The sequence below is a fragment of the Oreochromis niloticus genome, linkage group LG5 (assembly GCF_001858045.2).
Source record: "Oreochromis niloticus isolate F11D_XX linkage group LG5, O_niloticus_UMD_NMBU, whole genome shotgun sequence".
Lineage (NCBI taxonomy): Eukaryota > Metazoa > Chordata > Actinopteri > Cichliformes > Cichlidae > Oreochromis > Oreochromis niloticus.
Genome location: NC_031970.2, coordinates 39,021,634 through 39,037,742, shown reverse-complemented (window position 1 = coordinate 39,037,742; position 16,109 = coordinate 39,021,634). Strand labels below are relative to the sequence as shown.

Genomic DNA, 16,109 nt, shown 5'->3' with positions numbered 1-16,109 from the left:
TCTTAACCATCTATAGATCTGCTGCAGCCTCACAGTAACCATCCACATGATGGTTTACAAATCTTCATTTCTTTGCACTTTGCAACTTCTCCCTTCCTATTAGTGAGCACTTAAGAAATTATTTGTGTATTCATTAATATTCCTCAACCACAGAAATTCCCAACAGTCACACAGTATTTGCATTCTGGAATTATCACTTCAATGGATAAGGCTACATTTCTAAACAGATCCACTGTTGAAGCTAGTCCCTCCATGGTGTCCCAGCACCACACATGTAAGTGTTATTTTAGTTAAAACATACATGTGCTGTTGGTCGTGCTTATGCAGCATCTACATCAGATCTGCGTATTTTGCACATATGAAATCAATGGTAAGATGATGTGATTTCTAAACATTTTACATCAGATGACCACTTTAGTTGTAAGATTGAGATAATTATTTTTTAAAAGCTAGACATTTTAAATGAGAATAAGAAAGAAAAGTATTTCTTTGTGCCCATCTTTCCCTGTTAATACCCTACCTGGCCCCCTGGCAAAACTTTGCTAGACCCACCCCTGCATTTACCAGCTGTCAGCTACAAAGGATCCTGGTGTTATTTGTCTCTCAGAAACAATTCATAACTTCCCTCCCACTTATTCATGTCACCTAAAAGGTAAACCTGTTTCTCCATCACCTGTTCAGCTCTGATGATTCATTAAGGAAATCTTCTGGTTTCATCTTCATGTTTCCCTCTCATCACATATCCAAACCAATATCATGACCAGCAGCTTTTACGGCTGTGTCTCCAGCAAACATCAGCTGATACTAGAAAGTAATATTAAATGCATTCTAACAACAGCTTATCAAGCTTAAACGAGCTGCTGTTGTTTAGCAAGACATCCACTGGTTTCCTCTTTCTTGCGCAAAGTGGGCAATAAACAAACAAGAGAGACGGTGTTCTGGGAATCCATCCTACCCGACAAAACATCCTACCCAATGTTTCTGCGCATGCGCACAAAAACAACGCCGAATTAACTTCTTTTTCTCTCACCCATCCGGAATACTTCTTAAGGTTATGGGTTGGGTTAGGTTTAGTCGCAAGTCACCGTCAAATTATAATACGGGTAGGACGTTTTGTCGGAGTAGGATGGTTTCTCAGAACAGGTGTTCTGGGATCAGTTTAATGATTGAAGTAGCAACAGGAGAGGGAGAGAATGAGAGGAGAAGAGGCAGCTGTGCAGCGTAAAGACACATTCTAGCTGAAGTATGGGACAAATTGCATTCCTTTTCACCTCAGTACCATTTTCTTCTGTTTGTCTGTGATGAGATTGCTTTCAGAGCCGTTGCCCAAGCAAGGGAGAGGGTGCATCCGACCTCCTCAGCTGTAATTGGTCCAGTCCAGAGTTGATTGACCAGTTGTCCAGTCCACCACCTTTAATTGTTCATACCGTTCCAAACAACATCGGCCCACAAAAATGAAAAATCACCATCGGGCATTTCCCCGGTATGCCCGATAGCCAGTCCAGCTGTGTGAGGTTGTACTGTGCTGGTCGGTTGATGTTTTTAAGATTTGTAAGCTGCTAGAAAGATTCATGAACAGTAATAGGAAGTCATAGAGGACTGTAATATTATGGCAAGTAACAGTCAGTTCTAAATATTAGACAGTCGTCTTCCTGGACTGGTTTTATTTATATGTGTCAAAACGTAACAAAATTCAAGTTCATTAATGTACAAACTTTATTTATAGAATTTAAATACTCAGAAAGACAAAGACAAGAGTTAAAAAAACAAAAACAACAGATTAGTAAATACAAGTTTACAAAAAAAAAAAAAAAATTAGAAGTTTGCAGACATCTTGGTTAGATTGAGTTTCAGGTCCATGGTGTGCATCTCAATCCTCTTGTGGAGCTCATCCATGGATGTGGACAGTGTGTCATAGAGAGCCTGGACACAGAAGGGGATCGTGTTACTCTCAAACTATGAATGAACAGCGAGCAGACGGGAGCTACCTGTACCTGAGCCTTCTCTGTCTCTTTGTTGCACACGTCTCTCAGGCTCTTAATGCTGGTCTTCAGCTTCTGTGTCTCAGCGGAGATCTCTTGGATTTTGTCAGCCATCTCCTCACGCTTCTGGTGGATTTGGTCACACTGCCTGCAGAAAAGTTAAGTTTGGTTTTTAATATGTCAGTTTATCACATTTACGTCTTACGTAAATACAACGCTCTTGTGAAACTACTGCATCATGAATCCTGCCGTTTATTAACTCCACTAAAGTTAATACCCCAACACTTCCTGAACATGCTGCTCCTTCATCTCTCTCTTCTTCTGCCTGCGGATGTTCTGTTTGCACTCCTTATCCTGCTTCATGCCCAAAGCTCGCTTCAGCTGGCCTTCCTCCATGCACAGGTTCTTCAGCTCCTTCTGCTTCTTCTCATACTGAGCCATCAGCTCCTGGTGCTACTCATTCACACAAACCACATGGATACACAAATCAATGACCAACTGCACTGTTGAGTTTGGAACTTTAAACACAATAATTTTTTTTTAAAAAAAGCTAAAAGACTTTAGCTCCTATAATATAATATAGTGGTATATATAGTCCTTTGGCTGTGTCACATCAGCTCAGGACCCAGGACAGGGAAGATTGAAGAGTCAAAAGCAAGTACAAATATGATTTTGGGCCTCAGTGCAGCTCATCCGTTCATCCTCTCTTTAAAAAAAAAAAGAAAAAAAAAAAAAAGCTGTATTAGTTCCTCTCCGTTTTCTTCCCTCACAAACATTCTCATTGGCAGAAAATGCACAACTACAGGGCACTTCAGTAAGTACCAAAGTAAGCAAAGTGTCTTCATATTACTTTGACCTTCAATTTGTTTAAAGCAAAAACAATTTACTCAAGCATTGCAGCTCGGCAGCTTGTTACTGGATTAACAGGCTGATTGTTTCCGTTTTTGTGCTGCCGTGTTTTAATGAACTTCTGACAAGAAGAGAACTTCCCGTCAGTCACAGCTGGGCTGACAAGTGCTTGAAATCTCAATACCCAAACGTTTAAATGTGTATACAACTACTTCCCGTCTCCATGCTGATAATAAATATGTCTGATGTTAAATTAAATAGAACAATATACTGCAACAGTGCAGTGTATAAAAGAGCTCATAGGCAGTGAGCAAAAGCTTCAGGAATAGAAAAGAAAATATCAAACAGACATTACATAATTTTTCTTCCAGGTGTCCCGCTCTGTACATCCGGTGTATGCATGTATAGATAAAGAAGAGAGCAGCTGCTCTGACACTGTACCTCTTCCAGCCGCTGCTTGGTGTTGTTCATGCTGCTCTCCAGGTCCTGCAAAAGGCTGTACATCTGCTGGATCTCAGCCTCGGTGTGAGTCACACCCTGCACCATGTTCTGCAGCTCCACCACACGCTCGTCTGTTTCTTCCTGAAAACAGCCATCATACACGTGGATCACAAACACATCAACTCAACGCAGCAGTTTTTGGAGTCAAAAACTTTTCCCACTCACGATGGAGTTCTTGATGTTCTTCACGTTCTCCCTCATCTTCTCCATCTGGCTCTTCAGCTCCTCTGGAGACTCCACAATTTGAGACTTCAGTTTGCTGATGTCTTCCTTCAGGTTGCTGACATCTAGCTTCACCTGGGCCTGATGCACACAAACTCGCACTTATATTTGCCATTCAAAGCTCCGAGTGCACACAGACAACAGTGTAAAGTGCTCGGACAGTTTACCAGTTTCTGGGTCTTCTCTGCTATCGTAGCTTTCCACTCTGTGATGCTCTCGTTTTTGGCATTCTGAAAATAAAACAGTGTTTTGTTTTGTTTTTTTATTTACTGATGGCACACACAACACCTTTTATTACACTGAACATGCTTCATCACCCCCTACCACTTCCTGGTATTCATGCATGGTGGTGGCCTGTAGCTCAGAGAGAGTGGCTGCCAGCTCATCAGCCTCAGCCTGCTGCTCTGGTGGGATGGTCCTGAGTAAGGACGAGACAAAGTGCAGTGCTTAGCCTGCATAACTGTTCATTTACTCATAATAAAGAGACAATTGACAGATTATTAGTCAATCATTCTGTTGCTTTAAATAATAATAATAATAATAATAATAATAATAATAATAATAATAATAATAATAATTTTAAAAAAAATAAAAGGTCATACATTGTACATTCCCAGACAGTGAGATCAGGAAATACAACATATGTCATTACTTTTCCATGTAGAACCTCAGCCACATAAACTGTGTGGGAGATTCCTGTTGGACAGGGGCCCATTTTAACACAGGGATCACCTGGTGCTCTCTCTCCCTTACCTTAAATATCTACCTATAGTGGCACACGGGGATCAGAGTTATCTTTTCTTGTGAGTGAGACAAACAAAAACTCAGTCTGTAGTTTCTCATTTTGGGCCTAAGCAAAAGGAAAGAGTTCTGAAAGAGCAGACAGCATTGGATTAGCTCTTCTTTCTGGAAAAATTAGCAGCTGTCTCCACTAATGAGCATAAAAATGTTATTAAATGGTTGCGGCCTGGATTCTTGTTTCAGGGATGGCATGTTTTTCCAGCCATACACCAAACAACACCAACAAAAGTCACAGAATCTTTCCTCCACTTACGTCAGCATCTCAATCTTCTTCTCTGCCTCCCTGATGCCTTTAGTATAAGCCTGCAGTCTGTCCATATCTGCCCGCTGAAAACACACAGAGCAACAGTATTACTGTGAGGCTAACAAACACATTGGAATGGTATATAAAATAATAATCCAACGTACTGAACCTTCTTGCAATATATTCTACTCTCATGATTAAAAGTGATTTGCAACATGTCGTCTAAAGTCTTAGTAAACGGGTACAGTTATGGATATCTGAGTCATTTATGAGAACAAAATGTTGAGTTTAAAAGATCATCTTGAAAATTGTCCCTCAGCAAAATTATCCAAGCTAGTTCAGCATTATAAAAGAGAGGTTCATCCTTTATTTTGCTCCCCATTCCACACAATTCTCCATGTGCCCCAAGAAAACATACAAATTTCGTCTGCTTCTCCAAGACGACCTCCATCCTCTGCTTTCTGAAGTGGAGAAAGTTCATGATGGCGCTCAGAATGGTTAGAGTCCTCTGTTTTTCTGGAGAAATCAGGCCAATATCATCATCGAAGAAAATTGTACATTAAACAAAATCTTTACATTTGAATATTTAGGAGATCTGGACTGCTGATAAAAAAACAAAAAAACAAAAAGACATTTGAATATATGAGGGGTATTTTATGCAAGATACAAACCACAAAATATTGAATGAAATCAGTGAGACTTACTTGGAGCCAGTAGATCATTGAGTGAAAAATCCAACACCAAACACATAGGCAGAAACTGCTGCCTAGAAAGAAACGATAAACACAAAAAACCCCATTTCACAGTTGTAAACTAAGATTAGACAAAACCAGCACTGTACTCTACACTTTGTTCCCTCATATATGCAAAAATATCTACAGTTCTGAAGCTCTATGCTTTATTTCAGGGTGCAGGCTGCAGCACAATCATTTATTTCTCCATTTTACTTCACTATGTGTTGATGTGCATTTATTATTATTCAATTATAGTTATGCATCAGTTAAGTTCCCCAAAAAGTTCCATGTGAACAAAATATGAGTTTATTAGATTTGCAGATTCATTCATTCTGTTTTTATCTACATTTTATACAGCTTCCCACCTTCTACTGAGTTGGACTTGTAATAGAAATATTGATATTTGGTCCCAGTGAACTAATAATAATGTAACAAGAGGAAGTCATATGATATACCATAGCCTAGCCAGGGCCTAACTCCCTACAGGATCACACTGTGTCATCAGTCTCAATAACTGTGTTGAATAATCAAGGTTACGGTCACTCATCACTGTCATCGTGATTGGAGTTTCTGCTGTAACCAAATGGCCTGATATCCCGGACAGGAAATGGATAAACTCACATGCGTGTGTAGACACTCATGATAGCAGTTGCGCCTTCGTGATAGGCTGGATACTGAATGTTCTCCAGAAGCGGAACCTGTGGAAAACAAATTACAAATCCAGGCCACAGACAAGAGAAACATCAGCTGCTAGCTGAACATGTTGCATTTGCTCTCACATCAGAAATTGACATTCATACACTCAAAAGGTTCTATAATGTTTCTGTCAGTGATTTCACTGCTATGAAGACAGATCACACATATCCATTCAACTACAGGCACTGCAGACATAAAGGCTTGGATGCTGTGTGTCATATTCGAACACGTTCCTTCTCTGTGAACTAAAATACAAACTTGCAAAGAGCTCACAGATCTGCAGAAAAGACATCATCATCATCAAGCCAACTAAAAGAACCAACATTCACTGTCTGAGCATTTTAGAGCAGAAGCAGAATTTGATATTTAACACTCACCATGGAGTGACACTCAGGCCTGAAACGATACAGGAGATGCAGCACTCTCATGTATAAGGTCTGAACTGCTTCTGGCTGTAAGAGAGGAAAGTGCTCTGTTAATGATCTTTTTCTCATCCTTTATCTTATTCGACACTATAATGTTTCCACCTCAGGGTACAAAAAGACCGAGGCTTACGTTCACTCTTCAGTGTCCAAGAGTGCAAGAAGAGGTCCTCCTGCTACCCCTGAAATCTTGTCTGTCTTTGAGACAAGATTTCAGTTTAAGAAACAAAGGGCAAAGTTTGTTCTGTGCAGAAGTAATGACCTGGGGTCAGGGCTCTGAATAAAGAGTATTTTCATTATTTGACTTCTTTGTAAATGTTACTGTGACCAAATTTGTAAAACAAGAATAGTTTCTTGTGTAAAATTGTAACCCCCCCGCCTCAAAAAATCCGTTTGAAAAGACGAACTCTAATTAATTAACAATTAACTCTAATTAATAACAGTTGTACATTATATTATCTCTATATACAGGTGAAGCCTTCTTACATAATGGAACATACATATTAATTTGGCCCGTAATACCGACTCTAAAATCATTGTCATTTGACAATGAGCCTTTCCAGGCTTTAGCTTTTTTTTTTTTTTTTTTTTAAACCGTGGAACATTTTGTAGGTAGAATCTGTAACACCAAGCGGACCTTACCTTCGGATGAGGAGTCAAGTCGCTCTTTGTAAAGTGTTTTGCTTCTTGACCAGTGAGAACTTCAGTTCGATAAAAGTTCACTATCGCATCCGCTGTGTATACAGGAAAAGTATTTTCAGTCATTGTCGCAAATAAATTGGAAAAATAAAGAGAAAGCAAAGAACTGAAAACGTCAACTCCAGCCAACGGATGAAATTGGCGCCTTCCTTGTTGATTTGCAGTCGGTGAATCTGATTGCTCAACTTCACTTCTTCTGTTGTCTTCTTCTTCTTCTGTATAGGGTTTATTGGCGGTTGGCAAACAGCAAAATGGTGCATTACCGCCACCAACTGGTGTGGAGTGTGGACCAAAATGACAAAATAAATAAATAAATAAATAATTAAACAAATTAATTAATTAATTAAAAGAAAAGAAAATATTCAAATTCTCCCGAACAAATGGGTCTGTCTTAAAAACCAAAATACAGCTTGATAACATTTACTCATAGAGTTCACGCGAAATAAATCAAACAAGTCCAACTTCACTTTCATATCGTCCAGCTTTTTGACCAGCTGTCTCCTCTCCACATCATACTTCTGACAATGCAATAAAACATGTTATATTGTTTCCTGTTCCCTACTGCAGTCACACTCCCCTGTACTGTGTTTACCTATTAAAAATAATGTGCTATTTAAGCCAGTGTGTCCAAATCTCAGTCGAGATATAATCGTCTCCTCTCTCCTGTTTCGTCCTGTACTTCTCATTTCCCCCACTTTCCTTTGGCTGTTGTACAACCATCGCCCTTTCCTCTCCTCCTCCCATTGCTTTTGCCACCTTTCCTTCATTTTGTGTCGTATTCTGCTCTTGAGCTCCGTCCTACTCACACTAATAACCACATCTATCAGTGGTCTCCCTGTTGCGACTTTTGCTGTCCTATCTGCCATTTCATTTCCTTTAACACCATGATGCGCCGGTACCCATAAGAATGTGACCACAAGCCCCATCATAACAAGTCTGAAACTTCTTCTGTTGTGAGTAAAATATTACTTTATGTACTGGCGCCATCTAGCGCTTAAACCACGTGACTGTTTTGATTCGGATGACAATTAATATCCTCCAAAGCAGCAGGGGGCGGCAAATATAACCCTGCAAGTATTAAATGTGCGCGTGACACAATACGCAAACGGCAACTGTATCAGCAGTGGATGCTGGATGTTTGCGAAGCCTGGTTTCTTTAATTCTCAAAGACAACTTTGCTAGCAGCGGATTTCAGTAACAGTTCCTAAAATGACAACTTGCAAGCCGATAGAATTTTGGATTTGAGAGACAATGGCGGCAAACTGGGCCGAGAGGATTTCTGCTTTCTCCCGCAGACCGTCCGGCTTCCTCTCCGGGACCACCGCGGAGGCTTTCCTGGCGGAGTTGCTCCGAGAGCTCCGCGATGACAGAGCCACTTACAGCGTTAAGGTAAATATAGTGAACGTCGGTATTGTGTCAGCTGGCAAACATGTAGAGTGCAGTCAGTGTGTCATGTTCATTGTTTGTTCCCTTATTTCACTCTGGGGCGTGTGTACCATAGTCACTGACACTAAATTAGCTGTGTTTGACTCTCTGCATTCACAAGACAGCAACCAGCAAACTGTGTTGTTTGGTAGCTTTGGGATACAGAGAAGTTTGAATAATGTAAAGCAGTAACATATATGTGACTGTACTTACAGACTTGCTGTTTTTTTTGTTTTTTTTAAGGATTTGTGGCAGAAACCTGGCGGAAGGCCAGGCAAGCTGATGTTTTTGTGTGCAGTGTTCTTATCTTCTATGTGTTTCCCACTCGCAGATCCTCCTGCTATCGCCGCTGTGTGAGCACTCGACCCTGCTGTGTTGTTCGGACTCTGTGGGTGAGGAGACAGCCCTGGAGCTCATGTCAGTATTCGTCCAGTGTCCTCCTAAGTCTGTCCAGTTTCGTTGTCACCTCCTCCTGGCTCTCACCTCGGTCCTCATCTGCACTTCCTGTGTGAAGAGCCACTCCCGTGCATCTCTAGACTTTCTGGATGTGCTCCTTCAAATAGCCCAGGACACCAGCGACATCCATACGGATGGCAGGCAGCGTCCTCTTCGGGCAACAGCCTGCGAGTGCCTGCGGGAACTGGAGGCCTGCTGCCCTGGCCTCCTCTCCCAGCGCCTTGAGCTCTTGGGTGGGCTCCGGCAGCAGGAAACATCAAGGCTCCACCAGGCTTACGCAGAGCTTTACACTCTGGTGTTAAGAAATGCCATCTATCAGCTCACCCAGGAAACAGGAGCTGGTGCTGAGCACCTTAAAGCCCTTCTGGGAGGGAACACATCAGCTGCATGGGAAGCAGACCAGGAGTCAGACCTGACAAGCAGCAAGGACTCAGCCATACTGTCTTCTCTCATCCTGGGACCCATGGGTACAGTACCGACTCTGCACACCGGCCCTGACTGTAAGGAGCTGCGATCAGTCCTCTCCACCCTCCTGGATGAGTCCTACCTGCTCACTCCTCTGTGTCAGGCTACACTATTACATAGACTGACAGAGGTGGTTGCCATGGTGCCTGGAGTCCCTCCAGCTATATTCAGGACTCACCTGCTGCGGCTCCTGGGCACCAGTGAGGTTTGTGTTACATGGAATGAATTAAAGGGGGAGGGGAATCAGTAAAGGATGGAGTGCAGTGATCCCTTAAAGCAGGAAATGAGTTGGCCTTTTTGCACTTCTAGTTCCTTGTTTATAATCTGACTGGGTTTTTAGTTAGACAGCTGAAAGTGTGTGGTTAAAAGTCTTTCAGTATTTGCATGTCTTGTTCTACAAGATAAAATATGTTGGTGTCTGTCCTGAACTTTGAAGGTACAGTCAATCATTTCTTAAAGTTATTTAATAGGGAGGAAAAAGAATATTATACTCATCAATATATATTGATTAGTGTGTAATTACGTCTTCCAACATTTTGATGAGGAAACCACCCTGATCCCACACCATATTTTTAATAAATCAAGTTTTGCCTGTTTGCCTAGAGACCAGTCACATACGTAAGACGTCAAAGGCGGAGGAGAAGAGAAGTAGTAGTTGTTTGCATGTTGTGGAGGGACATTTCAATTTATTCCTGCACCTTCAGACTCATTATATGAAGCGACATACATGTTTTATCGTCAGAGAAGGGGTACCCTCCAGCAAAGAAACAGAAAGCGACAAAACCACCACTATCATAATAAAACGACACCCTCTTCCTCCTCGCCTCGAGCCTCATGTTCTGAACTGAAGTTATTTCCATTTTATAACCTGATTTATTGCCAAGTGTTACTATTCAAATATGTTAACATATAGTGTATACAAAAATGTGCTTTTTACACAAACACCACATAATGCCAGCCTGCCGCGGCCGTTATGGGACACAGCTTATATTTCATGGTTTTAATCTCTTTTGACTAAAACGTGTTCTACAGCAGCCACTGTAGTAAGATTACATACTTGAATTAAGGGATAAGAAACAGAACTGAGGTGCGTGGAATATCCACAGGCCTCATTGTGTGGAGTATAGGGCTAGTGTTTAAAGAAGACATTTTTCTGTTTCAGCCTGATCATTTCAATTCAAAACATGATTTATTCTAAAAACTTGTTATTGATTACTGCCAAATATGTGTTTTCTGTTTTTCTTTTTAATAAAACAAATTGCCTTTCCCTTTGGTAAGTTTTGGGATGTGATCAGTCTGATTGTTTTGGTGTTTTTCATGCCATCAGGTGAGCCTCCTTCATGCCACTCTGCTGCTGAAGTGTGCCTTCACAGACAGCCTGTTCAGCTCTGAAGACGAAGCCTTCATCCTCAAACGGCTGGTGGTGCTCTCCCAGCACCCGCTCCTGAGCACGCCTGAGAAACTCTTCTACATGGACTGCATCCTGCACTTCCCGGAGAACCGGCCCATCAGCTGCAGCGACGGTGACGAGACCCTCCCCGTGCTCCTCACGCCGCAGCTCGCTTCAGCTCTGGTGCCCACCGTGTTTAATGACAGCACCACCCTGCTTGCCCGGTTCAACATGCTATCCCTAGTGTACCTGGAGGAGGGGGAGGAAGGCCAGGGAGGCCAGGGGCTGGCCTACCTCTACGAGCACCTGAGCTCGCTGCTGAGCATGGTGGAGAACGGATGCAGCAGAGAGCTCGTTGTCACCTTCTTCAGAGCGGCCTTCCTTTTCCTGTATTATTTCTGCCACGTGGAGCGCTACTCCAACGACCTGACCAAGCAACTGTGTCAGCTCTACTTCCACCACACCAAGCTGGCTCCACATCTCATCAACCTGGCTGACCAGACCCAGGACAGACTGTCTGAGTCCAGCTGGTCTGTGGGGCTCCTCAAAGCTCTGCAGAGGGTCATTACTGAGGCTCCACTCACCCAGCTCACCTCACACGACCTCAGCCGGCACCTCAAGATGCTGGTCCGAGTGGCGGACGAAGGAGAGATCATCCAGCAAAGCACCCTCACCTTCCTCTCCAGCATCATCACACCCTCGTCATCCTCATTGTGCACAGGTGGCGATTGGCGTCTGGGAAACGACATTCTCAGGGTCTGCCGCCGTCTGCTCGTCCACCCAAGTCTGGATTCACTGCTGACTCCTCTGGCTGATGTCCTGCACCTCATCTGCCACTACGCAGACATGGAGATCCAGGACCACGCCCGTCTCTACTACACCCTCCTGACCACGCTGTCAAGGGAGAAGCTGGCTGGGGTGTTGGCACAGGGCATGGAAGAGGGAGGGCGTCAGGTCAAGAAGCAGTCACTGTCCTGCCTCATGGGTGAGGGGCTGACAAGCACACTGACCATCCAGCAGACAGAGAGAGCTGTATTCAGGCTGATCGAGGCCCCTCCTGAGCCACGAGCAGGAGACATAAATTCAAATGAAGTGGAGACAGGCCCGGGGGAGGCAAGCGCATTGGTGGAGGCCTACAGAGATCAATTCAGTGACTCCAGCTTTGCTTCAGAGATCACATTACAGTACCAGCTGGTCCACATCAACTCTCACGACTGCCACTTTGATCAACTCTTCAGCATCCGCCTTCACTTCAGCCTCACAGACCATCACTACGAGGAGCTGGGCGACATCAGCGTCCCGTGTCTTCTGAGAGAGAGGCCGTCGACCATAGTTCAGCTCACACTGAAGCCCAGGAAGCCTTACCCCACCAGCCTCCACGCCAGCGCCATCTTCACCTCCCCAGATGGCCGTACGTGGCACACCACCCTACCTGACATCCACGTGGCTTTCCAGCAAACTTTCCTGCCTCTGCCTGTCCCCTCAAGCTGGGGACGAGGTGGCACACTGAGCGTGTTCGAGGGTTTGTGGGACGAAATCTGCTCAGAGAGCGGAGACAGTGCTACGAGCCTATTCTGCTGCCAGCTAAAGGAAGCAGCTCTGAATACACTGGTGGAAAAGCACTTCCTCCCCTTCCTCATATCAGACCTGTCGCATAAAGAAGAATTCAAAGTGCTCTTCTTCCTCCCACCACGCTCTCACATCCTGTTGAAGGTAAGCTCAGAGGAGGACGCCGTGCACTTCAACATTGCCACGGATAACTGGGAGCTTCTGTCACATATTAACTCTTACCTTCTAAAAGTCACATCATTACAGGAAGACACGCTCAGCTGACTGTGATGGGCAATAGTGGGCTGATTTTTTAAAATGGAAATGCACTTTTAACATCCATATTTTTCAAAGTAAGATGTAAACGGGACTGACTGGGGACAGTTGATTTAAAATGAAGAAATTGCACTTTGATTTTGTTGATATGCAATTAAACAAACATGAAATGACAATTTTTGCAATTTATTTTCCGGAGACAAAGAAATCTCATCTTTACACTTTTATTGTATTTTTAAGAAAAGGCAATTTATAACTTATAAGTGTGCAAACTCGTCAACCAGATAAATTAACCATTGTTGCCCTCACTTCTGTAGAAGTAATGCAATTGTTTATATTAACAGTGGCCATATTTGATTACTGTACAGTGATGTTAAACAGTAAACTAATCATTAGGAACATCCCTATCCCTGCCATGTATTAGACATTTGTCTAAATATTGGTAGTGGTGTTCTCTTTTTTGGCTGAAAAGTTAGAAAAAAATAAAGACACAGGAGAAACATGCTTCAACCACAAGTGTTGACATTGTAGTTTGTCCACTAGAGGGCACTGATAGCAGCGCATGTTTGAAATGCCACAGGGACGACAACCAGCTGACTCATGCAGTCAGACCATATAAGTTGTCACATTATCCTAGTCCTCACTCATAAATAACTACACATAGCACATGTTTGGCAAATCTCTTGTGTTCATGAAAGAAAAATATTGGATTTTTTTTAATCACCATATGTCAATGTTGTCATACAGTTGGGCTTTAATCAAGAGCCCAGGCTTCAAGAATATAGCTGGATAAGGTGCCTTGTTTCACCACTAATGGTGCTAAAAAGCTAAACCTTTAGGAGTGGTTCAGTTTTTTTCTTAAACTCTATGCTAACTTGGAATTCTGCTGATAAATTGCAGACTGATGTTGTGCTAACATGAGACACATAAGTACAATTCCTTTTGGTGAGAAAAAGCTGGATGTCAGCTTCTTGTGTTTTTGGATAAGCTCTGTGATGCAGCTTTATATCTGATCCTCGAGCTGAATGTTGGTGGAATATTCTGCTACATCAGGTCTAATAAACGTTCTTATACAGTAAAAGTGTCCAGACACAGTCGATCAGAGATTTGTGTGTGTGTACAAACATAAACTAAACAAGTTGTGTCCTTAAGGCAACATAAAAAAGTCGGTGAGGCTTTTGTGACTGACACAAGCAGTTCTGAAATCGTTTAAGACTAGCGTTAGCATCTGGCTCATGTCCTTAAAAAGCCCAGCGTGTACTAGTTGGAGCAGTCTGTTCTTTATTCAGTGAGGCCTTTGAAGTTGGGTCCTGTGTACGTAGGTAAGGCTGTCTGCTGGCTGACGAGTTTGTCCATGATGGCGAGCTCCGCGTCTCTCTTCTCCACCTCGTCGAAGGGGGTCCACGACATGTCGTGTTGAAGTTTGAATGTACCAAGAAATGGGTGAGGGGAGCTTGGACCCCATTCCTGTGGAGGAGAAGAGAGGACTGTCATAACAAACAGAATGTGTTTGAGATCAAAAATCCACCATTAAGGAAACTCCCTTCATTTTCCTTTAGTTTGCTAATGTTCAGCACATGTTCAGCCTGCAATACCGACAGTTTTTCTTTATGTTTGTAAAACAATTTCACGTAAATACAAACTGCAGTCCAGTGAGGTGATGTAACAGAAAAGCTCTGATCTCGATTCTGTCAGATTCATTTTTTTTAGTCCTTTTGTCATTTATTAGCCACATGCTGCTTTACACATAATGATTTCTAGACTCGGGTTACAGTTTATTGGTGTAACGCTGGTATCAGATCAGTACTTGGTACGGGCAGAAACCAGGAGCTAAGGAGTCTGTGTCAAATAAGAAAGAAAAGAAAGAATAGCATTGGCAGATCTCTAATTTACAAACAAACAAAAAAACTTAGGAGTTTTATCCAAATTGGATAAAATTCTAAAAAGCTTATCCTGCTCCATTTTTCAACAAATGTTTTACATTTACAATTGAAAAAGTTAATCTTGTTAAAACCAGTTTGTGCTTCCAAAACCATCCACAGCTGCAGCGTAACCAGCCATATCCAACCTGAGAAACCTGATCATCTGATTTATCAGCTCCCTTCTGGCTGCATGACCTTTGAACACTAACACACAGACGTCACGTTGAGTATTCACGTGTGTGATGTAACGGCTGCTGTACTGGAGTTTTCTAACTGCTGTCAGTCTGGGCTGACATAACATGAACAAGGCTGGTGCCTACCTTAGGAGATATGATGGAGAAGTATTTCTGTCCCGATGGTCTCTGATAGAGGTAGTAGATGTTGCCTGGCTTTTTCACAATGTTACAGGCAGCGTGGTGCAGCTCAGAGTCTCTTTTGGCTTCTTCCAAAGCCTGGCAGTGAAGCAAAGATGTTGCCTTTAGATCAGAGCAACGTTACCATGCAGCTCATCCAGCGTGCACGGCTCTTACCTTCCTGGCCTGCTCCTGAAGGTATCTGATCTGGTCTGCAATGACTGTCAGTTTGTTGCAGGCGTTGGCTTTTACAAACTCATCTCCCTGGAGGGAAAAACAAAACACATATTCAGATATAACACATATTCATTATGAGAATAACCTGAAAGTAAAAAATAACAAAGACTGAGTCCAATCCACACCTTCTGGACTTGCTCTGCAAGGGCAACCAGATTCATGGGGTCTCCAACTCTGTTGGTCTGGTAAGAACTAACCAGTTCCAGTCCACTGGGAGCACTACTGCTCTCAACCAGAGTCACTGCAAAAAAAAAAAAAAAAGTTTTGAAAAACTATATAGTAAATTGTCTTTTATTAAATGCACACGGGCCCCTCGCCCCGCTGCTGGGCTCACGCAGCACTTCAGTAACCACGCAGACTGCACTGGTTACGCATGTAACTCTAGAAAATGCTAACCCACACGCTCAGCATGAAATTGAGTGTCTAGTTGCGAGTACAGTTCAGTTTTTACTTAAACAGAGGGTTAGCTCATGTGACAGTGCGTATAGTCAGGTAATCGAGAAAAAGGTTCTGCGACAATAAAAAAAAAGGGTTCACACGAGATTTGTGATCCAGTGTGTAATTATGTTACCTGTTGTGGTTTTCTCGGGCTGGTTAGGCAGGCTGACCGTCCTGTCCATATTGTCTTCCTTGAAGTTTTACTACAAACTCCTCTCTCGAGTAATATCAATAATTATAACCTATCTGTAGTCTGTCCACTTGGCTGTTTTGTAACCAACTTGTATTTACTAAAGATACCGTAGGGATCACTGGGTCCTAATCTCCGCCCCGTTCTGCTCAAAATAGTTGTCCGTATTTATGCCTTTTTAAAATACATTTAATTATACAGTTCATTTTAGCTTACTAGTGATTATGAATTTGTTTTATTTTAATATAATTATGTATTA

At 42.6% G+C, this 16,109-nt stretch overlaps 3 protein-coding genes across 3 annotated transcripts; 1 reads left to right on the top strand and 2 right to left on the bottom strand.

Annotated features, from left to right (window-relative positions):
- Positions 1-1,636: 1,636 nt before the first annotated feature.
- On the bottom strand, positions 1,637-7,345 carry nuf2 (UF2 component of NDC80 kinetochore complex). Its single transcript, XM_003446499.5, has 13 exons — positions 7,094-7,345; positions 6,407-6,481; positions 5,955-6,031; positions 5,304-5,365; positions 5,018-5,115; positions 4,609-4,682; positions 3,879-3,972; positions 3,722-3,784; positions 3,498-3,635; positions 3,273-3,413; positions 2,260-2,435; positions 1,995-2,130; positions 1,637-1,923 (listed from the first exon to the last, which is right to left on the bottom strand). The coding sequence occupies exons 1-13, from the start codon at positions 7,214-7,216 to the stop codon at positions 1,816-1,818; spliced, it is 1,365 nt and encodes a 454-aa protein (XP_003446547.1). The 5' UTR covers positions 7,217-7,345; the 3' UTR covers positions 1,637-1,815.
- Positions 7,346-8,209: 864 nt separating this feature from the next.
- ap5b1 (adaptor related protein complex 5 subunit beta 1) lies at positions 8,210-13,389 on the top strand. The gene is made up of 3 exons (XM_005452263.4): positions 8,210-8,539; positions 8,907-9,701; positions 10,824-13,389. Exons 1-3 carry the CDS (start codon positions 8,402-8,404, stop codon positions 12,717-12,719), a joined length of 2,829 nt encoding a protein of 942 aa, XP_005452320.1. The 5' UTR covers positions 8,210-8,401; the 3' UTR covers positions 12,720-13,389.
- On the bottom strand, positions 13,118-15,991 carry lg5h1orf50 (linkage group 5 C1orf50 homolog). Its single transcript, XM_003446498.4, has 5 exons — positions 15,794-15,991; positions 15,348-15,463; positions 15,163-15,249; positions 14,953-15,084; positions 13,118-14,177 (listed from the first exon to the last, which is right to left on the bottom strand). Exons 1-5 carry the CDS (start codon positions 15,840-15,842, stop codon positions 13,992-13,994), a joined length of 570 nt encoding a protein of 189 aa, XP_003446546.1. The 5' UTR covers positions 15,843-15,991; the 3' UTR covers positions 13,118-13,991.
- Between the last annotated feature and the right edge of the window lie 118 nt (positions 15,992-16,109).

Coding starts and splice junctions, on each gene's coding strand:
- nuf2 (XM_003446499.5), bottom strand. CDS start 7,216: ATGACTGAAAATACTTTTCCTGTATACACAGCGGATGCGATAGTGAAC. Junction 6,482..7,093: donor ACTTGACTCCTCATCCGAAG/GTAAGGTCCGCT, acceptor CCTCTCTTACAG/CCAGAAGCAGTTCAGACCTT. Junction 3,973..4,608: donor AAGAAGATTGAGATGCTGAC/GTAAGTGGAGGA, acceptor GTCCTTACTCAG/GACCATCCCACCAGAGCAGC.
- ap5b1 (XM_005452263.4), top strand. CDS start 8,402: ATGGCGGCAAACTGGGCCGAGAGGATTTCTGCTTTCTCCCGCAGACCG. Junction 8,540..8,906: donor GAGCCACTTACAGCGTTAAG/GTAAATATAGTG, acceptor TCCCACTCGCAG/ATCCTCCTGCTATCGCCGCT. Junction 9,702..10,823: donor GGCTCCTGGGCACCAGTGAG/GTTTGTGTTACA, acceptor TCATGCCATCAG/GTGAGCCTCCTTCATGCCAC.
- lg5h1orf50 (XM_003446498.4), bottom strand. CDS start 15,842: ATGGACAGGACGGTCAGCCTGCCTAACCAGCCCGAGAAAACCACAACA. Junction 15,250..15,347: donor TTGCAGAGCAAGTCCAGAAG/GTGTGGATTGGA, acceptor TTTTCCCTCCAG/GGAGATGAGTTTGTAAAAGC. Junction 14,178..14,952: donor TCTCCATCATATCTCCTAAG/GTAGGCACCAGC, acceptor TCTCCTCCACAG/GAATGGGGTCCAAGCTCCCC.